The sequence below is a fragment of the Salvelinus namaycush genome, chromosome 18 (genome assembly GCF_016432855.1).
Source record: "Salvelinus namaycush isolate Seneca chromosome 18, SaNama_1.0, whole genome shotgun sequence".
Classification (NCBI taxonomy): Eukaryota; Metazoa; Chordata; class Actinopteri; order Salmoniformes; family Salmonidae; genus Salvelinus; species Salvelinus namaycush.
In genome coordinates this window covers 34,197,317-34,224,709 of record NC_052324.1, presented here as the reverse complement: position 1 = coordinate 34,224,709, position 27,393 = coordinate 34,197,317, and the positions used below count along the sequence as shown (strand labels likewise).

At 41.9% G+C, this 27,393-nt stretch overlaps 2 protein-coding genes across 2 annotated transcripts in view; both read left to right on the top strand.

Annotated features, from left to right (window-relative positions):
- Positions 1-2,566, top strand: part of LOC120063379 (A disintegrin and metalloproteinase with thrombospondin motifs 12-like) — a 47,698-nt gene extending 45,132 nt beyond the window's left edge. The window contains exon 25 of the mRNA XM_039013733.1: positions 634-2,566. Within this exon, the coding sequence (XP_038869661.1) occupies positions 634-749 (116 nt within the window). The 3' untranslated portion in view covers positions 750-2,566. The remainder of the gene's footprint in view (positions 1-633) is intronic.
- Positions 2,567-11,718: 9,152 nt separating this feature from the next.
- Positions 11,719-26,407, top strand: LOC120062925 (fibroblast growth factor 10-like). The gene is made up of 4 exons (XM_039012984.1): positions 11,719-12,001; positions 12,131-12,295; positions 22,468-22,571; positions 26,216-26,407. Exons 1-4 carry the CDS (start codon positions 11,719-11,721, stop codon positions 26,405-26,407), a joined length of 744 nt encoding a protein of 247 aa, XP_038868912.1.
- The last annotated feature ends 986 nt before the right edge of the window (positions 26,408-27,393 follow it).

Genomic DNA, 27,393 nt, shown 5'->3' with positions numbered 1-27,393 from the left:
ACACCAGAAGTGGCATAAAGTCACCCAACATTAATGTGAAAGACTGGTGGAGAGCATGCCAAGACGCATGAAAGCTGTGATTGAAAATCAGGGTTATTCCACCAAATATTGATTTCCTGAACTCTTCCTAAGTTAAAACATTAGTATTGTGTTGTTTAAAAATGTTCTTATTTTCTTTGCATTATTCGAGGTCTGACAAAACTGCATATTTTTTGTTATTTTGACCAATTGTCATTTTCTGCAAAAAAAAGCTCTAAATTACAATATTGTATTTGGAATTTGGGAGAAATGTTGTCAGTAGTTTATAGAATAAAACAAAAATGTTCATTTTACCCAAACACACACCTAAAAACAGTAAAACCAGAGAAACTGATAATTTTGCAGTGGTCTCTTAATTTTTTCCAGAGCTGTATATGCTGTTGATTGACATACAGTATAGCAGGTAACCTAGCCGTTAAGAGCGCTAGGCCGGTAACCGAAAGGTTGCTCGTTTAAATCCCCAAGCCAGCTAGGTGAAAAAGGTGTCGATGTGCCCTTAAGCAAGGTACTAAACTGTAGTTGCTCTGGTTTTTTTAATTTATTGCGGTTGACCTAAATTCGTGTTTTGTTCTGTCCTTGGTGTTGGTTGTATAGGTCTGCTGTGTAGGAAGAACAGCATGTCGTCTCGGTTCTGTGACAAGTTGAAGCTGCTGGGCCGCTGCTCCCTCAGGTCCATCCAGAAACAGTGCTGTGTCACCTGTAGAGGGTAAACTCTGACCCGCACTACACCCATCTCATGGACCCCTCTCATACAAAATGCACACGTACAGGGCTTCCACACTGCGATCCTATTGGTGGATTTCATCTCTAGTGCAATCAGCCGACAGCAGCCTTTTCACCATCATCATCATAATAACCCCCACAAACTGTTGTTATCTTCATTGGGCAGAAATTCATGGAGCTATGGTACTGTGTACTGCTGCTGTGTGCAGTTTGTCTTAGCCAGTCTTGCACCTTCCCAGCTCTTCCAGGGTATCAGGCCTCCAGCTGCCTCTAAAGAGTTAGTTATGTCAACTTCTCTCCAATATCCCACCTGCTTTCCAATACTGATGAATGTCACTCAGAATGTATACCTGTGTAATCGGCTGCCATGTTGTTTTCTATTCAACGTTCCCCCACCACAGAAATTATGATGACATCCGGTAACACTGTGTTTACATCCCCCTTTCAGCTGGTATTTGCCTGGTATTTACAAAGACATTAGGATGTGACAATGGGTATTTTCTGATACTTAATTAATCCCCAAAACAAACAAATTAGTAATGATAAGATAATTATTATGTCATCAACATTTTCCATGTCACTTCTGAGCAGGGATTGGCAAAAACGACAAAATACAATAACAAAGTACCATAAAGATCAATGTATCAAAATAAACCACAAAATACTTGAATTTTGAAATGTATTTAATTAAAATACATGTATTTTGTATTTTATAATACAGAAGCACTTAGATGGCCCGAACAGCAACAACATTCTGAGTAACGGTTACAGAAACGTTTTACTTGCTATAACTGTGATATGTTGTTGTTAATTTGCACTGACTGTATGTCACTCTGGATAAAAGTGTCTGCTAAATAACCAAAATGTAAATGTATATGTGAAAATGAACATACCAAAATGAACTGCAAAGCACACTGGGTATTATTATTGGCCTTGTTTCAGGGTCACGTATAGATGGGATACAGCTTAACCTAATTCTCCTAACCTGCTTGCGTAAATTCTCCTAAACCTTCTACAAATGTCAATTTTGACAAAAGCTGTATCCCTTCTAGACAAACCTTGTTTCGGGGCGGAGCTTATTCACATAACACTCAGCTTGCTTTGCAATTGTCCATTTTTACATACACATTTATATTTAGCTAATTTAGCAGATGCTCTTATCACCCCATAGTGCCATCAGACTTCTGATACCAATGCAGAGTGATAGGGGGCCACAAAATGGTGAATCGCTATAACAAAAAAAAAGTATTTTGAAAATACAAATTACAGTTTTCAAAAGGATCTTGTTAAAAACACATTGGAGTGTAGTTCAGTCCAGTGTAATACAAATTACACAATACTCAGAAGTATTTTAAATACTTCCCATCTCTGCTTCTAAGAAAATGCTGGGTAAATAGTAGACTATGCAATAAAGATTCATGTTTTTGTCTAGTGTTTTTTAAATTGTGTTATTGTGGGGGTTTTCTGTGTTATTTCTCTCGTTCTAAGAGCTCTCGGGCGTACTGTGGCTCTGAAAAGTGATTTACCTGAGGCACAGATCTGGGATCAGCTTACGGTCTCCCCAAATCCTAACTTTAACCATGAGGGGAAAACATAAAACTGACCCTAGATTAGTGTCTCTGGGTAACGTCATCCTACTCTAGTGCTGTATATCTATCCTGTGGTGCCCCTCCCCATTATTAGGCTGGCCAATGAGAATGAGTTGTTGCAGGTCATCCCTCTCAGGCCTCAGTTAAGATTGCCGATGTGTTTATATGATATTGTACAGGTGCTATTATCTTTATACAAACCTTCAGCAATAAATGCAATGATGAAAGAAGCGTTTGGTGTGACTGCTTTTTGCTTTGAATGTCCATCAAGATGATATCATTCATTTTCACTGTTATTTCCCTGCAGTACCCCATCATCAGGTATTAGTTTGGAGGTTGCAGCCTTCTTGTGATTGTGGTGTCCAAAAAATGGGTTTGTGTGTGTGTGTGTGTTTTGATGGGATGATGTTATGTAGTCTGAGTCCTGCCTGGCCCGTGGTGCCTCTGGTTGTCTATGTTGTCCTGACAGTATCGGTGAGATACGAGCCATGTGGTCGATCTAGGAGGAAATGAAGAGGAGGATGTTATTGGTGGTAATACTCTTCAAACAGCAAAGCTTTAACACTGGCCTCAGGCTCATGACGTCAGGGGATACCAGCTTCTCTCATCAACCACAACTGGTTTTATAGTTGGCAAGGTAAACAGGATACATTCTATAACAAGGTGTTTCGTGGCATTGTACATTTTCTAGTACAATTTACTGTCATGATTGCGCATGCTAAACAGGAGTAATTAATGTAATGGCATTTGGACTGGAGTTAGCATTCATCTGAATAAGTACACTTGTTAGGATCAGGGGTATTCAACTCTTACGCTACGAGGTCCGGAGCCTGCTGCTTTTCTGTTTTAACTGATATTTAATTGCACCCACCTGGTGTTCCAGGTCTAAACCAGTCCATGTTCAGAGAGGAACAATGAAAAACACAGTTATTGGTGGTAATACTCTTCAAATAGCAAAGCTTTAACTTCAAGGTCCAGAGTTAAGTTGGAAGGGTACTGTATATAGTATCACAGGAGGTTGGTGTCACCCTAATTGGGGCTCGTGGCAATGGCTGGAGTGGAATAAGTGAAATGGTATCAAATACATCAAACACATGGTTTCCATGTGTTCGATGCAATGCCATTTGTTCCGTTCCAGCCATTATTATGAGCCATCCTCCCCTCAGCAGCTTCCACTGTAATAGTATGTACACTATGTAAGTACCTCCTGCTTGGTCTACATGCTTTAATATGAAATTGGACTGTTCACCGCATATGTCTTTAGGGAAAAGGAACACATACACCCCCAATGTAGAGCACATACCCAGCTCAGCCCACAACAGACATGGAACAGACAACAGACATCACAGTGGAAAGGTGACGGGGAATATTCTCAGTTGAAAACAGTCAGTGATTAGCTACAGGTGTAGGATCTTAATTTGAGCCAGTTTGCTACAGCGGGGAAAAAATCCTGCAGCAACAAGAAATTATAATTATTATGTGGATTATATTTCATGTACATTTTTGTAGGGGCTGATCAATTTTTCGGTAGGTAAAATCAAGTCTGAAATTTCAAAGTGGAAATTACAATATTAAGAAGCATTTTTAAACCTCAAGTACACTACAACTTTTACATATCCTGCAATACAGGAAAGTTCTCTTGCAACCAGAAGTTCTCTTGCAACCAAATTAACATGCTACATCTGTAGCTGTGTAACACCTAGAACCATAGCACCAGGTTCTGTTTCTGTAGGAACCATGTTGAACTCCTCTGTCCCAGATAACCTGAGACTATGCCAGAAGCTAGTCAGCAGTAACGGTACACCGGCCCAATGTGGAGCACAGTGTCATAGATACAGTCAGTGTGTGTATGCGTGTGTGTGTGTATGTGTGTGTGTGTGTGTGTGTGTGTGTGTTAATAACGGAGCTGTCTCCATCCAACTGTAGGCCTATTACCAAACCCCATCTCTCTTACTGCTGTGATGTCATAGTGTATTGGGTTGAGTCTGTAGTAACTGCACAATGGAAAGAATCTCGGTTTCCTTCTTTCCTAGTCACTGCACTCCACGCTGCACTCCATGCTGAATAGTTCTTCATTAGGCAGCCCCCCGCATCTCTCATTCAGAGGGGTTAGGTTTAATGCGGAAGACACATTTCAGTTGAATGCATTCAGTAACTGACTAGGTATCCCCCTTTCCCTTTCTCAAGACTCGTCCTGACCTGCAAAAATATTCAGTCATTTAAAATAATAAAATGTGCCATTTAGCAGATGCTTTGATCCAAAGCAACTTCCTGTCACGCATGCATACATTTCACGTATGGTTGGCCCCAGGAATCAAACCCATAACCCTGGCAGAGCAAGCACCATGCTCTACCAACTGAGCTACACAGAACTAGGCTCAAGTCAGGACTAAGCTTAATCTGGGTCCGGGAAGCAGCCCTTTATGTTTAGATGTCTTTAGTTCGTAGATTAAAAAAAATCATCTTTGGTACATTTTCACTTGACATCATACCGTATTAGAAGCCAATAATATTATTCTATCTTGGTCTGTCCATTTTAGTTCTGATGATGAAATTAATGTTTGGGATCTGTGTTAATGTTACTGCTTTGTTATCAAAGTAATGACAACCACTGCTCGATACAGGTGAGTGAATCCATTCTATGACCTGTAAATAAACTCCTCTAGCCTGCTGTAACCGACCTTCGGGCTGCAGACAGGCTGATGATGTGACCGTCCATCCCTAATGGGAGATAACATGGCAAACATCTATCGCTCAGCGTAAAACAGGAAACGGCAACCTCATCTGGGTTACCAGACACCCCACCACCACACACCGGCCTGGGACACTCATCAAATATTGACATTTGATGGCTGGCTTAAAGGGCCTCAGGTCACCTATAAGACTAGAACAACAGTTGCCAAGGAAGGTGTCTTTGCCTCCTGTTGAACGTGACTAGTTCAACAACATGATGAATGTAAAGAATGTAAAGAACAATGCTTGCTTTCTGTTAACAAATGAATGGAAAACAATTAGTAACCAATTTCAGGGGCCTTTTCATCACCTATCAAGGTGAAGTGAGAATAGGAATGGATGCGTAGGTCGGCCGAGGCGGGGCCCAGTCCCTCCTATCTGGGACCCATCAGACTGTGTGTCCTCAGGCAGTAACACAGGCATCCCTGTCTGTACTGTACTGTACCAGACCTGTTCCTTTATTAAAGTCTCCACCGCAGCCTTCTCTGACCCAGGCAGCACGCACAGAGTACAGCAGGCCTGGGGCCCAGACATCATATCTACGGTTGGCTCTCACTGATGGAATATTCTAGAATGCAACTTTCCAGGTGAATGAGATTTGCCTTAGCGTCACCTAAGTAGTGTAACAATGAATTAAATGTCAGTATCACTCATTACTTTAAAGAGTGAGCATTCCATAGAGTATGCTACTTAACTGTTGCTACATATCCAAGTTGAAATAGTAGTTTTGTTTTGTTGAACACTTTATTTGCACTTACTAGGGTACATTTTTGTAGTCACATTTAGTTTTCCATTTCTATTCATTTTGCTACATTGTAACCTAATGAACACAAGCTGAATAACAGGCATGTTTGAAATACTACATATAATATGATATATGATTTATATTGATTCTTAAAGAAACCCTATTTTCTCATAGATAAATAGAGGTAGAGAGAATATAAATCCCACCTGTCAAATTACTGTTGTTTTTGTTTTTGCACGGTACAAAGCCAGCTCCTGTGTTGATGGGAAGGGCCCGTAAGTAAGCATTTCACTGTTAGTCCACACTAGTTGCTTGCAAAGCATGTGGCGATTAACATTTGATTTGATTTGCAGCTTGCAGCTAGAGATCAGAAAAACATTGGCCTGTGGTATTGTCTTTGCTTTTTGAACTTTGATGACAAAGCTCTAAGATAGATCAATAAAGATATGGTAAACACTAAACCCAGGGAGGGCAGAGGAAGATGAGACCCAGGCCACCCTCTAGTACCTCCAAAGCTCACTTATATTACGTTTAGGAGAAAAAAAACACAGACATGGTTGCATTTACAAATCTTTTTCTCTTCGGCTTCTAAAGAAATCCTGCAAATCTTTACCACATCTCAACTCTAAAACAAATCCATCTTTCTAGGCGGCACCTGCAAAGAACATGATCCTCTGTTTGAAGGGAGAGCAAAACAACTCAATAGAAAGTGGCTAGAGTAAACCTTTACCCAGAAGAAGAGATTTGCCCCTCAGAGAGAGAGTTATATAAGGAGATATGGATTTATGCTAGCTGGATAAAGGTTTTCAAAGACATTCCTGCTGTGTCTAATGGGGTGGTAACTATAGATGGGGCATTCAGTCTGTCAGCGAGATAATGTGATATTGGCTCTCACATTTTCCATGAGAGGAACACAGGCTGCAGTTTAGCAATTGATAGTGATAATCAAAAAGTGAAGAATACACAGTAACTATCATTAAAAACATATAGGGTAAGGAAAGGCCTCAAATGGGTCGGGGTTAAAAGAAACATCCAGTAATAAACAGAGTTTACAAAACATTATGAACACCTGCTCTTTCCATGACATAGACTGACCAGGTGAATCCAGATAAAATCTATGATCCCTTATTGATGTCACTTGATAAATCCACTTCAATCACTGTAGATGAAAGGGAGGAGACAGGTTAAAGAAGGATTTTTAAGCCTTGAATCAGTTGAGACATGGATTGTTTGCGTGTGCCATTCAGAGGGTGAATGGACAAGACAAAATATTGAAATGCCTTTGAACGGGTTTGTGCCTTTGAAAGGGTTTGTGTGCACCTGTTCGTGTGTCAAGAACTGCAACGATGCTGGGTTTTTCACACTCAACAGTTTCCTGTGTGTATCAAGAATGTTCCACCACCCAAAGGACATCCACCCAACTTTACACAACTGTGGTAAGCATTAGAGTCAACATGGGCCAGCATCTCTGTAGAATGCTTTCGGCACCTTGTGGAGTCCATGCCCTGACAAACTGAGTCTGTTCTGAGGGAAAAGGGGGGTGCAGCTCATATTAGGAAGGTATTCCTAATGTTTTGTACACTCAGTGTATAAGTTCCATGGGAATCCTATGGATGTCCATTATGATTGGCTCAATAATCAATTCAACTTGTCCCTGCTCCTCCAGTTCTGTTTCCTTCAGTGCTGATTAAGGCTACCACGGTGGGAAGGGACAGAACAAAGGAAGCAGCCTGCTGATAAGATTACTTTGTCTGTGGGGTACCTGATAAAAGCAGACAGATTAAGACCAGATTTATTAGGACCAGACCAATCCTCTGGCCGCAGGTCGTTGACAGACATTAAAGCAGACACTAAGAAACTGGGAGAGGGGCCTTAGGATAGAAGCAGAAGGCAAGACATGGCATCAAGGGGTGAAAGGAGGAGATATGAAAAGGGCCGTTTCTGAACCATCATTTACAGTTGGGTCATTCCACTAATTCCATGCCTTTTGAGAAGTGTAACTTCGTTGAATTTCACCTCAATTTTACATTCTGTCATAAAGAGCACATGTTCCAACTTCCTAAAAAACAAGTTTTCCCATCTCAAGAGATTAAATAAAAAAATGACTATAGTAAATGCCTATTAATGCGCATTTAAAGTAACAGGGTTGACTGTAACAGGGTTGACCGTAACAGGGTTGACCGTAACAGGGTTGATGATTTCATCTTAAATCAGCCATAAATCCCCTTGTGACAGGGAGTGGCAATTCAATACAATTCATACTTTTTTTTAACCATTTCTAGCCTGTCTATCTACGGGTAATCTGGTTTGACATGTAATGCTTGACCCACTCAGTTTTCCACAACAAAACACCAGAAAATGGCCAAAAAGAGTAGAACCAGCTCACCTGCTTTTACACTATGATTTGACTATTAGAAGTTCAATGTTTCTATGGAAAAAAAATATTTTAAAAGGGAATAGATTCACCATATTAAAACAAAATTCAGTTCACTTAACAGGGTTGACCTTAAAATGAGGAACAGCTGTAAATTAATCACTAATCACATGAAGTCAATAATTATCTTCAGAAATGTCTTTGTCAAAGCAACAAAATAACCAGGGCTTTACAATGATGGTGAAACTTTGAGAAATTGTAAATTTAAGTGGGTTAAAATGTTCCTAGAGGTGACACAGGGTTGATGGAGGGACATGCCAAAATGCTGAATTTTGGCACTTTGGCAAGCATTTCTTCATATAAAAAAATTGGATTTATTGATTTCTCCATGTGGTCTAAACTTTAAAGTGCACTTCATTTAATATAACAGGCTTTTCAAATTCAATATTGGTGCACAATTTCTACTTAAAATATCAAAGGGAAGCAAAAGGCACTCTTTTCGTGGAATGACCCAGTTACACTCAGCATGGCTAACAAATTCCTCCGTGATGACACCCTCATTGTTAAGATCTAATAATGGCAATCTTAGCAGATATTCGTTTTTTTAAATTCTGTAAGTAGGAAGTTGCTTCCCCGTGTATGATGATGTTATCTTGCTGAGTGTACCTTTCAGTTCTTACAGTACATGCTGACCACACTGCTCGCGTTACGTGTGCAAGCATTGCAAAATAAATGTACACATACATGTTATTCAATCATTGCATCCAAACTGCTCGCGTACGTCAACAAGCGTCTGTGTAGCCAGGCTCTAAACTAGAACTTGGTTCTATTTGTGACACTTGACGCGGTGCAAGTCCCGCCTCTCCCATCTCCTCATTGGTTTTTAGGAGCATATACCCACGTGGGTGATTAAAAGATGAACTGAGGTCCACACTCCAGTCCAGTTGGTGGTGGTAATGCACCTTGAAGTTGTTTGCCAACCGCCATATAAAGTCCAAAGAAGAAGCCTGAAGAGAGATTACTAGAAACTAACTCGGTTTACCCTTTTATCTGTGGATTAATTGTCGGCGTTTCAGGTAAAATAACATCCCAATGTTTATATCCCAGGACAAATTAGCTAGCAACAGCAAGCTAGCTAGCTAAATTACCATGATTGTTTAATACTTTTCGACCTGTCCCAAAATTAATATAGTTGGTTCAGAGTTTGTTTTGATATTTCAACCTGTGTGTCCTGATCGCGTCTGTGTGGATGGACAAAATCAACATGCGCGCGATAGTGCACACGGACACAAGCGCGAGCCCGGTCTAGTCAGCATGTTAGAAACCACTAATTCCCAGATTGGAAATGTAGTTGAATTAAGTTATATTGTTTAAGTTTTTTAATTCTTCAACAGAATTTGATTACTGAAAATGTGAGGACGTGTCACAACTCGAGTAGTGGAGTATAAGAGCTTCTAATTGGCCATGTGACACTTGAGTCTCAGAGGAAGGAGGCGAGATGAGAGAGGCCTGACTGAGATCCTCTTAGAGTTGCCATTGGATTGGAACTAGCAGTGGTTGGATGGGAAATGGCACCAGGTCTGTTTTCTCATATCTTGATGGTACCAGTACCAAGTAGTTGCACTTCAAATTACACACACACACACACACACACACACACACACACACACACACACACACACACACACACACACACACACACACACACACACACACACACACACACACACACACACACACACACACACATACAGCTATAAAAAAACACTCCCACTACGTCCTCTCCATTCACAACTCCACCCCTGTACTATCAACCCAGATAAATCCTATCCTACCCTGGTCTCCATTCACACCTCCACCCCTGTACTATCAACCCAGATAAATCCTATCCTACCCTGGTCTCCATTCACACCTCCACCCCTGCCCCATATTCTCACGCATGCACGCGTACACACACACACCCGACTCACTCCCATATGTGAGAGGGTTGATGGGAAATGAGAGCAGGGTAAGTGTAGTCGGAGGCATCGGTTTGGGAATGAAAAAGAGAGAGAGAGAAAGAGAGAGAGAGGTGGAGTTGGGGGAGAGAGGTGGAAGGAGAGAGAGAGAATGAGAAAGAATGAGGGGGAGAGAGAGGTGGAGGGGGGAGAGGTGGAGGGGGATAGAGAGTGGGGGGGGTGGAGGAGGATAGAGAGTGGAGGGGGATAGAGAGTGAAGGGGGGATAGAGAGAGGTGGAGGGGGAGAGAGAGTGGAGGGGGGATAGAGAGTGGAGGGGGAAAGGGGGGATAAAGAGAAGTGGAGAGAGAGAGGTGGAGGGGGAGAGAGAGAGGTGGAGGGGAGAGAGAGAGGTGGAGGGGGAGAGAGAGAGGTGGAGGGTGGGGAGAGAGAGGTGGAGGGGAGAGAGAGAGGTGGATGGTATAATAAGATAGTAGAAGGGGGAGAGAGAGAGGTGGAGGGGGGAGAGAGAGGTGGAGAGGGGAGAGAGAGAGGTGGAGGGGGAGCTGGAGGGGGCGGGAGAGAGAAAGAGAGAGAGAGGTGGGTGGTGAGAGAGAGGAAGAGAAGGAGAGAGGTGGGTGGTGGAAAGAGAAAGGGAGAGAAAGAGAGAGGTGGGTGGTGGAGAGAGAGAATGAGAGAAGGAGAGGGTGGGAGTTAAAGAGAGGGGGCAGATCAGCTGACATAGTCTCATATTCACACACACACAAACACACACACCCCTCCTCAGCCTGTTACCTCAGTGAAGGTGGAGCCACTGTAATTGAGAGCGAGAGGAGTCCACTCCACACTCATTCATGGAGAGAGAAAGAGAGAAGGTCATGTCTCACAGGCACCCACTGGCCAACCAGGACTTAGCACTACATTTTGTTTGACCATCTCTCTCTTTTTAGTGAAATCTGGAAACGTGTGGAGGGTATCTGGCAGCATTGAGCTGTTGAATGTTTGGGCCTTAGGGGACAGAGGGATGAACCTGGAGAAAGTGTTATAGTAGAATGTCCATATGCCAATGGACCTTTCATTGTGGGAGTAGCCATCTAAGGATTTCTGGATTGGAATTAAATTCAGCACCAGGAACAGCTAAGGACAGAAGAACAGTTTCAAAAGTGGAACATATGACGCCTGCCTGGTTTGTCATTGGAATACACTGACGGTAATTGCACTGGCAACAATAAGACGAGTGGGACAATAGGCTGTTTTATTTATCGATTTGTATTTGTCTTAATTTATCTACCAGGATATCAGTATAGGAACAAAAGTGAAAGAGAACATTGGAATACATTGACTTTCAGTACAATAATTGCTCTAGCTACCAAAAGAAAGGCAAGGAGACATTGATTTTAAACCCAAATAGGTATCATTGAGGAGGAAATCTCTTTTGCATATAGACCTGGTAGACTAGGTACCAGAGAGACCCATTTCCCAGGAGGGCTCCCCTCCCTGACCTCCCAGCCTCCCGTTGTCCCCAGCAGCATGTCCCAGGCTGTGAGGCTGCTTCCAGTCCTCCCCACACCATTCTACCATGACCACATGGGCTGCTGGAGGGAGTACGGCTGTCACTGCCTGGGCCACCTCTGGGTCCAGGTTTAGGTCTGGCTCTGGGTCCAGGTTTAGGTCTGGCTCTGGGTCCAGATTTAGGTCTGGCTCTGGGTCCAGGTTTAGGTCTGGCTTTGGCTCCAGCTTGATCTCTAGGTCCTTCTTTTCCAGCCTGTCCCTGTCTCTGCTGCTAGCACTGCTGCTCGCCCTTTCCCTCCCTGTGGTTGTCTGCCATCAACCTCTCTACAGAGGCAGGCTCCAGCCAACCAGCCCCAGGCTCCAGTTCCCCAGCCTCCAGCCCCCCAGCCCCCAACCCTCCAGCCCCAGCAGCCCTCTTAGGGTGCCAGTGAACAGTTCCCTGGCTGCATCCAGGGTTGGAGAGACTGGGGAAACTGGAGGTCCCTTGGAAGGTATTGGGGTTCCGCTGGGGAGGCACGTACGCAGCTACAACCACCTGCAGGGAGATGTGCGGCGGAGGAGGCTCTTCTCCTTCCAGAAGTTCTTTCTGCGGATCGATACGAATGGCAGAGTTAATGGGACCAAGAGCAAAGACGACCCCCTCAGTAAGTAACCACAAGAGTGTGTTTTTCAATTAGTAGGAGAGTAAAAGAGGGGAAACAGAGGTTCAACCATAGTGTATTGAAAATAAATCATTGTGTTGTCAGGGCTTTCCTCACTCTTCACTACAGAATATCAAACAAATTACAGAAAAAGGGAAACAATTTCAAATGATTGACTTGTGTTGAATAACTTTACTGTATGTTTGGAAAGACAGGTTTCCAGCACAACTTTTTTAGCATTGATCATCAATACGGCATGTTGAATCTAAATTGTGGCAAGATCTGTCTCCCAGCAGGACATGGACATTCTTAGAGCTAGGCAACACATTCCTGACAAGAAGCTTCTTTCTGTATCTACCAGACAGGACAGATATCACAGGGATGTCGCAACATTCCGTACAATGATGGTAGCTCTAAGATGATTAAAACAGGAGGGGTAGATTACCAGCCTGTTATCTGTCCGTATTCACAGCCCAGGGTCAACAGTACTGATAACAGCTTGACAGGAGCAGGACAGGGGGTAGGAGAGGATATGTCAATCACTACCATGCTCTCACACACAACCAGTCTGCTTCGTTTAAGTCCACACATATTGTACATAATGTTGATGCCGTGTGGTTTATGATTAATACAGTATAATGTGAATGGGATTAATTTACAGAGGTACAGTAACATGAATGGATATGTTTAGTACTCATGCCCTATTCTTACAGTACAGTTATACCAGTTAGATAAGTGTGTGAGCCTATCTGTGTGCGGGCACTTACATGCTCAAGTGTGTGTTCGGATGTAGCAAACCAAGCAACCACCACCAGAGACACATGTGCTCACTTAAACTACAACCACCCCCCCACCCACACACACCACCCCCATCCCGTGTATATGGAAGTCTTTAACGTTTCTCTAGGCGTTCTAAACCACAAAATGAATCAAAGAGGCTTATGGGAAAGAGTAAGGAAAGGCACTATTGGTGTTTGTTTTGACAAGAAGATGACAGAAATGTCTTTATATAGCCTACACTTTTATATAAATGTCTTTATAGACCCTACACTTCTTTATAAATGTCTTTATAGACCCTACACTTGTATATACATGTCTTTATAGACCCTACACTTGTATATAAATGTCTTTATAGACCCTACACTTGTATATACATGTCTTTATAGACCCTACACTTGTATATAAATGTCTTTAAAGACCCTACACTTGTATATACATGTCTTTATAGACCCTACACTTGTATATACATGTCTTTATAGACCCTACACTTGTTTATACATGTCTTTATAGACCCTACACTTTTATATACATGTCTTTATAGACCCTACACTTTTATATACATGTCTTTATAGACCCTACACTTGTATATAAATGTCTTTATAGACCTTACACTTGTATATACATGTCTTTATAGACCCTACACTTGTTTATACATGTCTTTATAGACCCTACACTTGTATATAAATGTCTTTATAGACCCTACACTTCTTTATAAATGTCTTTATAGACCCTACACTTGTTTATACATGTCTTTATAGACCCTCCACTTGTTTATACATGTCTTTATAGACCCTACACTTGTTTATACATGTCTTTATAGACCCTACACTTGTTTATACATGTCTTTATAGACCCTACACTTGTATATACATGTCTTTATAGACCCTACACTTGTATATAAATGTCTTTATAGACCCTACACTTGTTTATACATGTCTTTATAGACCCTACACTTGTTTATACATGTCTTTATAGACCCTACACTTGTTTATACATGTCTTTATAGACCCTACACTTGTTTATACATGTCTTTATAGACCCTACACTTGTTTATACATGTCTTTATAGACCCTAAACTTGTTTATACATGTCTTTATAGACCCTACATTTCTATATACAGTTGAAGTAGGAAGTTTACATACACTAAGGTTGGAGTCATTAAAACTCGTTTTTCAAACACTCCACACATTCTTGTTAACAGACTATAGTTTTGGCAAGTTGGTGAGGACATCTACTTTGTGCATGACACAAGTAATTTTCCCAACAATTGTTTACAGACAGATTATTTCACTTATTATTCACTGTATCACAATTCCAGTGGGTCAGAAGTTTACATACACTAAGTTGACTGTGCCTTTAAACAGCTTGGAAAATTCCAGAAAATTATGTCAAGGCTTTAGAAGCTTCTGATGGGCTAATTGACATAATTTGAGTCAGTTGGAGGTGTACCTGTGGATGTATTTCAAGGCCTACCTTCAAACTCAGTGCCTCTTTGAGACCTCAGAAAAAAAATTGTAGACCTCCACAAATCTGGTTCATCATTGGGGGCAATTTCCAAACGCCTGAAGGTACCACGTTCATCTTTACAAACAATAGTACGTAAGTATAAGCACCATGGGACCACGCAGCCGTCATACCGCTCAGGAAGGAGACGCGTTCTGTCTCCTAGAGATGAACGTACTTTGGTGCGAAAAGTGCCAATCAATCCCATAACAACAGCAAAGGACCTTGTGAAGATGCTGGAGGAAACAGGTACAAAAGTAGCTATATCCACAGTAAAACGAGTCCTATATCGACATAACCTGAAAGGCCGCTCAGCAAGGAAGAAGCCACTGCTCCAAAACCGCCATAAAAAAGCCAGACTACGGTTTGCAACTGCACATGGGGACAAAGATTGTACTTTTTGGAGAAATGTCCTCTGGTCTGATGAAACAAAAATAGAACTGTTTGGCCATAATGACCATCGTTATGTTTGGAGGATAAAGGGGGAGGCTTGCAAGCCGAAGAACACCATCCCAACCATGAAGCACGGGGGTGGCAGCATCATGTTGTGGGGGTGCTTTGCTGCAGGAGGGACTGGTGCACTTCACAAAATAAATGGCATCATGAGGAAGGGAAATTATGTGGATATATTGAAGCAAAATCTCAAGACATCAGTCAGGGAGTTAAAGCTTGGTCGTAAATGGGTCTTCCAAATAGACAATGACCCCAAGCATACTTCCAAAGTTGTGGCAAAATGGCTTAAGGACAACAAAGTCAAGGTATTGGAGTGTCCATCACAAAGCCCTGACCTCAATCCCATAGAACATTTGTGGGCAGAACTGAAAAAGTGTGTGCGAGCAAGGAGGCCTACAAACCTGACTCAGTTACACCAGCTCTGTCTGGAGGAATGTACCAAAATTCCCACAACTTATTGTGGGAAACTTGTGGAAGGCTACCCGAAATGTTTGACCCAAGTGTATGTAAACTTCTGACCCACTGGGAGTGTGATGAAAGAAATAAAAGCTGAAATAAATCATTCTCTCTACTATTATTATGATATTTCACATTCTTAAAATAAAGTTGTGATCCTAACTGACCTAAGGCAAGGAATTTTTACTAGGATTAAATGTCAGGAATTGTGAAAATCTGAGTTTAAATGTATTTGGCTAAGGTGTATGTAAACTTATGACTTCAACTGTAAATGTCTTTAGAGTCCTACACTTGTATATACATGTATTTTATAGACCCTACACTTTTATATACATGTCTTTATAGATTTTACACTGTCTTTATTTGACCGTGAGGCAAAAAAATGCAATGAATTTCAAAATGCCTCTTTTGGGTGTTTGTGACATAGTGAAGACATTGCTGGACCGGCTGTTGTTCTAAGATGATCGGAGGGTTCAACTTGAAGCTAGTAGGTGTTAACTTATTGAACTTTTCTATTGTCTCTCATCATTACTCCTCACAATTCTTTATGCTACAGGCTATAATACTACAGTTATACTAGCACATATTAGTAATATACTGCTGTATATAATACTAAGCTTTTGCATAAGGTGACCAAGTTTATCTTTGGGTTAGGTTTGACTGCAGTAGTAGGGGAGGGGTACTAATTCATGAATGACATGGTTGAACATCATTGTGGTCACATCAAAGCTGCTAGTGTTCAGTATCAATGGTGCTGCCACAAAGTCATTTCCTGGGGGGGACTGGGGACAGTGTGGATTATATGGCCCACTATCAGGTTCACAGGGAAAGAGATACTACAGGAGAGCAGCTCCAGTCTCTGCTCTGGCCCAGGGCCTAGACATGATCCCTGGGATGGTGTCCTTTGTAGCCCCTGAAAATGACACAGCATCAGGTTTATGGCATTGATTCTGTGGCAATGCCCAGTTAAAAACTCTGGGTTGGTAGAAAATAATAACATCATAATAATGGATATACTTTATGAATAAAACTAGAAAAGGACATTTCCTTAAAAAATATGTTTGTTTGCTATCAGCAAGCATGTGGCAATCTTTTCATAGATAATGTAAAATCATGCAGTTTGTGCAGTACAGAAGCATATCTGGAGACCAAGTTAGCAGTTTTGATTTAAAAACAGCTTCAATCTTTCACTAATCATTCTTATTACTCCTCCTTTTTGGAGATATGGTTTAGGTTCAGTTTGTTTTTGTCCAAGGCTGAGTGAGACCCGAGCTTTGAAACCTGGTTACAGCATAGTAACAATTGAGGGGGAACAACTGGTATTGTGCTTGAACTACCAACCTTGCTAGCAAAGATCTCGACAGATGTAGAGGTGGTGGTTTTGGGGGCTGTTTAAGAGCATGTATCCAACCTCCCACAGATTTATGGGGATGCCTGTGAAAAACTTTCCCACATGTTGCTCCATCGTGCTGGGATTCTGCTGGGAGCTTACAGAGAGAGAGGGCTGGAATTGATTCCCGGGCAATATGGAGCTTTGCAAAAATAAGCACATTTAACTAAAGCTACACATCTAGACGGCATCAGCTTAAAAAACCAACTAGACAAAACTGTGCTTATCGATAACCTGGTTTGCTATATTGTTGCATCTCATCACATTTGAAAAGCCAAAAATATTTCTCATATATTATACACAGTTACTGAGAACAGTAATGGTGGACCAGTTCTGAGGCTCTAACAGATGTGTGGTGGCGGCCGGATTAGTCTAATTACCCCAAGCTGGGATGGTGTGAGTGTGAGCTCAGCCTGTCAAGAGCGCAGGAGGGCAATATAGGAGGCCACCAAATGTGTTTGTGTCTTTCTCTCTGCGGGGAGTCATGTGTGCTGAGGTGCCTCCAGACTGGGACTGGCATGTTCCTCATTCGCTCTGTGTGTGTGTGTGTGTGTGTGTGTGTGTGTGTGTGTGTGTGTGTGTGTGTGTGTGTGTGTGTGTGTGTGTGTGTGTGTGTGTGTGTGTGTGTGTGTGTGTGTGTGTGTGTGTGTGTGTGTGTGTGTCCCTCAGAAGGGAAACCACAGCCAGTACTCTAAGGGACACGGAGATAAGAGATGTGAAGATGTTTATGGACGTGGAGAGAGGCAGGGTATGAACAAACTAATTACATTCAATGTGGTCCTCATCTGCATTACAGGTGATTTGTTTCCGTCATTCCCATATTTCAACATGACGATACAGTTGGAATGGTTTCAGATGTGTGTCTGTGTATCTGTACTGTAAGCTCTGTCCCATTTTTTAAAAGAGGTAACTTCCAGTTACCATGAATAGCAATGTAAAACGGCAAAATCTACCTTTACCTGGCAACCCACTGTGGAAAATTCACCTTTAACTGGCAACCCACTGTGGAAAATCTACCTTCAATTCACATTGGCATTGTCTGCACCCACTCCACCCTACTCCACCCTCCACTCCACCCTAACACACCATTTACTGCAGTAACTACAAAACAGAGCGTAACAAATGAGCCACACATTAGGAGAAAGTGTCCAGCATGCAACTCATTTTCCACTAAATAAACAGTTGGAAATGTGTGGTTGACCCACGGCCATGCTTTAATGTGTGGTGTATCAGAATCACCACTACATAACACACAGTGTCACATACATTTGGTGTTGAGTGTTGTGAGACGTAATATGTTGAACAAAAAACACATTTGTTCTAATGGCTTCGGTTATTTTTTTTCCACCCTTGATGCGTTGTAGATATCATTCCTGAGTGAGCAAGTAGACAGTAGTGCTGAACATTAATCATCAAAGACTGAGTGGATACGGGTGGCTTTTCCTCTATAGAGAAATGCTGTAGAGACTGTGTATATGTGTGTGAGCACAATGCTTGCTCGCAACTATATGCACACCTGTGTGTGTGTGTGTGTGTGTCTGCGACTCCGTGTCCCAGACACACACTTGATATTTATTATTTTATTTGTATTTTTTATTTAACCTTTATTTAACTAGGCAAGTCAGTTAAGGACAAATTCATATTTACAATGACGGCCTCCCAGGGAATAGTAGGTTAACTGCCTTGTTCAGGGGCAGAACAACAGATGTTTACCTTGTCAGCTCAGAGAATCGATCTAGCAACCTTTCGGTTACTGGCCCAACGCTCTAACCACTAGGCTACCTGCCGCCCATATAAGCCATCTCGCCCCAGCCTCCGGTGTGTGTGTTTGATCAGTGGTCATTAAGGTCTTTATAATCCTCCCCTCCCTGTCTCTCTGTCATGGCTCATCTGTCCTCCTCTGTTCTCTCTCCTTTCATCCCCGGCATGTTTACAGAGGGCCCAGAAACAGCCTTAGATAGTCTTACATCCTCACTCGATACCTGACACCTAATCCCTTACAGAAGCAACTCTCAGATCTTCAATGGCCGTTGTGTCGTGGTCCCCACCACCACTTAACCTGCCGGTGTGAACCTGTTTGAACTGGAAACTAATGCAGAGGTTACCTCACTGATGTGGAGACAGGGATGTAGGTCACAGTATATTTCGAAGGGCACTTTTTCCAGGACACCTGCCCCTTCAAGTTCACACGGCACCTTTAGACGGTCCGACCACAAGCAAGGGAGCTTGACAATGACACAGGCGGCTTCACATACTCATCAGGGACGAAGGAGGGGAACTGCTGTGGCAGTCTGATCAAAGGCCATCTTCACGACAACTCCCTGCAGCGCGTGCGTGCGTGCGTGCATGTGCGTGCGTGCGTGCGTGCGTGCGCGCGTGTGTGTCAGGATAGGATAACAACACCACACAGGAAGTGTGGAGAGGAAGTGAAGGAGGGTGTCATGAAATCAAACGTACCATAGGAATAAGAGAGGGGCCATTAACACACACCAGTGTCAGATTAGATACATGTGTGTGTGCCTGCATGCGTGCGTGTGTGAGAGTGTGTGTGTATATTTGCACTGGGAATTGGTGGCTTATATTCCAAATGAGCCAAACTATTCACAAATAAATCCAACCTGCTCTCATTATAATCCTCATGCCAAATTAGTTATTAAGCTGAAGTCTGTTCTTCTGTGTAGACTGTGGCCCTACATAGATGAAGCACGCTTATATAAGAACAAGAATAAGAACACCTCCTCCCAGCTGCCCACTGCACTGAGGACAGGAAACACTGTCACCACCGATAAATCCACTATAATTGAGAATTTCAATAAGCATTTTTCTACGGCTGGCCATACTTTCCACCAGGCTACCCCTACCCCGGTCAACAGCACTGCACCCCCCACAGCAACTCGCCCAAGCCTTCCCCATTTCTCCTTCTCCCAAATCCAGTCAGCGGATGTTCTGAAAGAGCTGCAAAATCTGGACCCCTACAAATCCGCCGGGCTAGACAATCTGGACCCTTTCTTTCTAAAATTATCTGCCGAAATTGTTGCAACCCCTATTACTAGCCTGTTCAACCTCTCTTTCGTGTCGTCTGAGATTCCCAAAGATTGGAAAGCAGCTGCGGTCATCCCCCTCTTCAAAAGGGGGGACACTCTTGACAAAAACTGCTACAGACCTATATCTATCCTACCCTGCCTTTCTAAGGTTTTCGAAAGCCAAGTCAACAAAATGATTACCGACCATTTCGAATCCAACCATACCTTCTCCGCTATGCAATCTGGTTTCAGAGCTGGTCATGGGTGCACGTCAGCCACGCTCAAGGTCCTAAACGATAACCTAACCGCCATCGATAAGAAACAATACTGTGCAGCCGTATTCATTGACCTGGCCAAGGCTTTCGACTCTGTCAATCACCACATCCTCATCGGCAGACTCGATAGCCTTGGTTTCTCAAATGATTGCCTCGCCTGGTTCACCAACTACTTCTCTGATAGAGTTCAGTGTGTCAAATCGGAGGGCCTGTTGTCCGGGCCTCTGGCAGTCTCTATGGGGGTGCCACAGGGTTCAATTCTTGGACCGACTCTCTTCTCTGTATACATCAATGATGTCGCTCTTGCTGCTGGTAAGTCTCTGATCCACCTCTACGCAGACGACACCATTCTGTATACTTCTGGCCCTTCTTTGGACAATGTGTTAACAACCCTCCAGACGAGCTTCAATGCCATACAACTCTCCTTCCGTGGCCTCCAATTGCTCTTAAATACAAGTAAAACTAAATGCATGCTCTTCAACCGATCGCTGCCTGCACCTGCCCGCCCGTCCAGCATCACTACTCTGGACGGTTCTGACTTAGAATATGTCGACAATTACAAATACCTCGGTGTCTGGTTAGACTGTACACTCTCCTTCCAGACTCACATCAAACATCTCCAATCCAAAGTTAAATCTAGAATTGGCTTCCTATTTCGCAACAAAGCATCCTTCACTCATGCTGAAAAACATACCCTTGTAAAACTGACCATCCTACCGATCCTCGACTTCGGCGATGTCATTTACAAAATAGCCTCCAATACCCTACTCAATAAATTGGATGCAGTCTATCACAGTGCCATCCGTTTTGTCACCAAAGCCCAATATACTACTCACCACTGCGACCTGTACGCTCTCGTTGGCTGGCCCTCGCTTCATACTCGTCGCCAAACCCACTGGCTCCAGGTCATCTACAAGACCCTGCTAGGTAAAGTCCCCCCTTATCTCAGCTCGCTGGGCACCATAGCAGCACCCACCTGTAGCACGCGCTCCAGCAGGTATATCTCTCTGGTCACCCCCAAAACCAATTCTTCCTTTGGCTGCCTCGCCTTCCAGTTCTCTGCTGCCATTGACTGGAATGAACTACAAAAATCTCTGAAACTGGAAACACTTATCTCCCTCACTAGCTTTAAGCACCAGCTGTCAGAGCAGCTCAAAGATTACTGCACCTGTACATAGCCCATCTATAATTTAGCCCAAACAACTACCTCTCCCCCTACTGTATTTATTTATTTATTTTGCACATTTGCACATACTTCACACATTCTTCCACTGCAAATCTACCATTCCAGTGTTTTACTTGCTATATTGTATTTACTTCGCCACCATGGCCTTTTTTTTTTGCCTTTACCTCCCTTATCTCACCTCATTTGCTCACATTGTATATAGACTTATTTTTCTACTGTATTATTGACTGTATGTTTGTTTTATTCCATGTGTAACTCTGTGTTGTTGTATGTGTCGAACTGCTTTGCTTTATCTTGGCCAGGTCGCAATTGTAAAGGAGAACTTGTTCTCAACTTGCTTACCTGGTTAAATAAAGGTGAAATAAAACAAATCTGGGTGATATGAAGGATGGCTGGATGGATGAAAACTCTACCCTACAGTTGAAGAGATTCTTCAGGCTTTTCTCTGACTATGAACTAGAGTATTAGAGTAACAGAAATATGACTGACAGCATGACAGTTGGCTATGAACCCACAGGATTTCAGATAGAGACTTTCTAAAACACATCTAGATTATGTTTTGTCTTGAGAAAGGCTCTACACTATAAACAAAACTATCAACGTCATTATTTTTTACTTCAGCTGGTTACAAGTAAATCAGTTAGGTTTTCTCAATTTAAAAGAATATATATATTTGATGAAACCAAATACATGATTCAATGCCAACTGTTATATTTGATTATTAACAAACCTATATTTTAAGTTGCAACACTTCTTTTCAACACATTTAACTTACTTTTCCCATTTGGTTAAACCTAATAAACAACACAAATACAAACTAATATTTCATGTAAGGAGGAACAGGCAGACACTCCTGATAGTTCGACAAGCTCTTATCTATATGACTACAGCAGATCCAGAACACATTCCATAGCTTCTATGTACTCTGACTCTGTGTTCTGATCTGGGCCAATGTTATGTCTGTGGTCTGCCTTAAAATTCCCTGCCTGAACAGTTACAGATTTCCCTTAAATCCTCCCCTATAAGTGGTCATGATGATTATAAATGTTTTATAAAAGGTTTATCACTTGTTTCTAAATGATTATACATGTTATTTTGTGTGTTCTCAGGTATTCTGGAGATCACGTCGGTGGATGTGGGGGTGGTGGCTATCAAAGGCCTGGGCAGTAACTATTACCTGGCTATCAGCAGGAAGGGTGAGCTGTACGGAGCGGTCAGTATCCGGGTCAGAGGTCATTTAACCTGTTTGGGCTGCAAGCCCGACACCGGTACACTTATGACAACAGCCAGCTCAAAGTGCAGGGCGCGAAATTCAAAAGATATTTTTTTAAAATATTTAACTTTCACACATTAACAAGTCCAATACAGCATATGAAAGGTACACATCTTGTGAATCAAGCCAACATGTCCGATTTTTAAAATGTTTTACAGGGAAGACAAAATATGTAAATGTATTAGCTAACCACGTTAGCAAAAGACACCACTTTTCTAACTCCATCAGTTTCTTACTCCATCACTAGCTATCACAAATTCGACCAAATAAAGAAATAAATAGCCACTAACCAAGAAAAAACTTCATCAGATGACAGTCTGATAACATATTTATTGTATAGCATATGTTTTTTTCGAAAAATTTGCATATTTCAGGTATAAATCATAGTTTACATTTCAGCTACAATCAGAAATTGCACCGAAAGCAGCCATAATATTTACAGACACCAACGTCAAATACCTAATTACTCATCATAAAACATTTCTGAAAAATACATAGTGTACAGCAATTGAAAGACAGGCATCTTGTGATTCCAGACAATATTTCCGATTTATTAAATGTTTTACAGCGAAAACAAAATGTAGCGCTATATTAGCTTAGCTTAGCACAATAGAAACACTTGGGCGCCGGCGACTACGACAGATATATGAAATAACATCATAAATTGGGTCTTACTTTTGCTGATCTTTCATCAGAATGTTGAACAAGGTGTCCTTTGTCCAGATGAGTCGTTGTTTGGATTCAGAATGGCAACTTTCTCTCTCCATTTAGCAAGCGCGCTAGCCGGGTTGCACGGATCTCTCCATGTAAACAAACGGAAGAGAACGGAACACGGTAAAACTCCCGAAAAAATTTCAATAATCTGATGAAACTATATTGAAAAAACATACGTTACTATGATATGGTCACATGTATCAAATAAAATCTAAGACGGAGATGTTAGTCGTTCATAACGACAGCTAAACAGAAGGCATATCCATGTCCAAGTCGTGCGCTTCAGAGTACCGGAAGTGGATGGTCACGTCAAAGAAATAGCTTTTATTCCACCTCAGACCAAGATAAACACAAAATTTCTTCTCTCACATCCTCTTGACACCCAGAGGAAGGCGTAAGAAGTGTACGTAGACTCTTACGTTCATTGCCCATGTATAGGCATGAAGAGGAAGAGAGCCTCGATTTCAGACTTTGAACTTCCTGGTCAGGAAAAGTGCTGCATAATGAGTTCTGTTTCACTCAGAGAAATAATTCAAACGGTTTTAGAAACTAGAGAGTGTTTTCTATCCAATAGTAATAATAATATGCATATTGTACGAGCAAGAATTGAGTACGAGGCCGTTTGAAATGGGCATCTTTTATCTGGCTACTCAATACTTTCCCTTGCAGCCATAACAGGTTTTTAACCAGCCTCAAAGACATACACTTAGATTCCTTCAACTTTATCACAAGAGTTCTTATCTTTGGAGCTGGGTTCACTTTTAACTAATGGTGTAATGGAAACTATCAGAAGTTCAAAGAGCACACCATCCAAACCAAGTGCATATGATTCAAAGAGGAAGTTGGAGGTCAGCAAGTAATGACTATAGTGCTACGTGACACAGACATTAGAATAGATCACATCTATCACTGTAACCGATTTACATAACTAACTATTTCTATTGAATGTACCCCTCTAGTACATGGTACTAGTACATGGTACATATTGACTAAGTTGAATTGGGTTGTTATTAGACAGTAGTTGCCATATTATTCTTGTCACTAAGTATTGTTTGTTTATTTTGTTTTTACATTTGGACACTTGAATGAGATGGTGCATGTCAAAAGATTTAATCCTGCAAAATTCAGATAAATAAATACAGTGTACAGTGCATTCGAAAAAGTATTGAGACCCCTTGACTTTTTCCACATTTTGTTACGTTACAGCCTTATTCTAAAATTACTTTTTTCCCTCATCAATCTACACAAAGCAAAAAATGTTTTTTAGAAATTGTTGAAAATGTATTAAAAATAAAAAGTCTTCAGACCATTTGGTATGAGACTCGAAATTGAGCTCAGGTGCATCCTATTTCCATTGATCATCCTTGAGATGTTTCTATAACTTGGTTTACCTGTGGTAAATTCTATTGATTAGACATGATTTGGAAAGGCACACAATTGTCTATTTAAGGTCCCTCAGTTCACAGTGCATGTCAGAGCAAAAACCAAGCCATGCGGTCAAAGGAATTCTCCGTAGAGCTCAGAGACAGGATTGTGTCGATGCAAAGATCTGGGGAAGGGTACCAAAACATTTCTGCAGCATTGAAGGTCCCCAAGAACATAGTGGTCTCAATCATTCTTAAATGGAAGACGTTTGGAACCACCAAGACTCTTCTTAGAGCTGGCCGCCCGGCCAAACTCAGCAATCGGGGGAGAAGGGCCCTGGTCAGGCAGGTGACCAAGAACCCGATGGTCACTCTGACAGAGCTCCAGAGTTCCTCTGTGGTGATGGAGGAACCTTTCAGAAGGACAACCATCTCTGCAGCACTCCACCAATCAGGCCTTTATGGTACAGTGGCCAGACGGAAGTCACTCCTCAGTAAAAGACACATGACAGGCTTGGAGTTTGCCAAAAGGCACCTAAAGGACTCTCAGACCATGAGAAACAAGATTCTCTGGCCTGATGAAACCAAGATTAAACTCTTAGGCCTGAATGCCAAGTGTCACATCTGGAGAAAACCTGGCACCATCCCTAAGGTAAAGCATGGAGGTGGCAGCATCATGCCGTGGGCATGTTTTTCAGCGGCAGTGACTGGGAGACAAGTCAGGATTGAGGGAAAGATGAACGGAGCAAAGTACAGAGAGATCCTTGATGAAAACCTGCTCCAGAGCGCTCAGGACCTCAGACTTGGGCAAAGATTCACCTTCCAACAGGACAACAATCCTAAGCACACAGCCAAGACAACACAGGAGTGGCTTCGGGACAAGTCGCTGAATGTCCTTGAGTGGCCCAGCCAGAGCCCGGACTTGAACCTGATCGAACATCCCTGGAGAGGCCTGAAAAGAAATGTGCATCGACGTTTCCCATCCAACCTGACAGAGCTTGCGAGGATCTGCAGAGAAGAATGGGAGAAACTCCCTCAATACAGGTGTGCCAAACATACCCGAGAAGACTCAAGGCTGTAATCGCTGCCAAAGGTGCTTCAACAAAGTACTGGTAAATGGTCTGAATACTTATGTAAATGTGATATTTACTTAAGTAAATGTGATTTGATTTGGATTTATTTCAGTTAGATTGATGAGTGGAAAAAACAATTAAATCCATTTAAGAATAAGGCTGTAATGTAACAAAATGTGGAAAAAGTCAAGGGGTCTGAATGCACTGTAGAAAGGTTGAATAAATTCCTGGAAATATTTCAACATTGATATATTTTATATATATTTTGACTCTTGTATGAACAGTACATTAACTATACATATAGTATTCTCACATCCTTTGCTAGTGTATGCACTTCACAAATGAAAATAGTTGATTCAGTATGAAATGTATTGAGTCAGTATCCAAATACACATATGAGAACGTATCCCAGTAATGTCCTTTGTTCTTCCAGAGAAAGTTTGGCATTGACTGCACACTGAAGGAGCGTATTGAGGAGAACGGCTATAACACCTATGCCTCAGCCGAGTGGAGGAACAAGAAGAGACAGATGTTTGTGGGCCTGAGTGTCCACGGGAGGCCACTGAGAGGGAAGAAAACACGGAGGAGGAATGTGGCCACCCACTTCCTCCCCATCATGGTGTGATGAAGAAGAGCATTTCACTGGACTAGACATACCCTGTGGGAGAGCTATTCAGCACTGAACAATCTTTCAGATAAAGATTTTAAAAAATGTACTCCAATCTGGACAGAGAGCATCTGAACTATACCATTTCTAAAATACATATTTTCTCTAAGGAAGGTAATAAACTGTGCATATACTCCCTGCTTAAGACTTTCGTTGAGATGGTTGATTGGTTTGAGGATGTACAGTGCTTTCTGTGGCACAGGGTGAAATTTGAATCCTATTCTGTGCCAAATCTTTGGAAAGATGTGGACTGAAGGAGGGCGTGACATGTGGGAACAAAGTAGGACGCTGTTTCACACACCGAGTGGATGAAGTGAGGAAGCACTGGTTTTGTGTATACAAAAAAACAATTAAACTGTTGTTCATGGTCCTCAATCTCATTTCAATGATCTGAACATTCTGAAATGAAGAAGAAGGCTTAACAGATCGGTAAATGCAGAAAAAATCTATATAATTGAGCAAGATCCTAGTGGTCATGAGATCTTGGAACCATATCAAAAGTGAATACAGTGAAAGAAAAAACTAATGTATGATACTTAACCACTGAGTTTGGACTGTGTTGAAGTAAATTATTTATTTTGTGTAATATTTAACTGAAGGTGGAAAGAAGGTGAACATTTCATTGCATTCTTTACACCTTATGTCTGTGAAGTAAATAAAATACATTTGCTATTTCCTCCTCGGTATCCAGATGTTCTCATGTTCATCAATAAAGTTTGTAACTTAAACTGGTTGACAAATCCGACAAATACACATATGATTGAGAATGTGACCCAATAAATGAGATCCTGTTAATACAATAACTCTGAAAGAACAAGCAGAATGCTTGGTGTCTCAACTACAGTCAAAGTAGATATATTCTAAGGTGACAGGTTATGGTTAAAGGATGAAAACCCACAGCACAGAGACCCAGTGTTGTTTTCAGGTCGCGCTGAGGAACTATT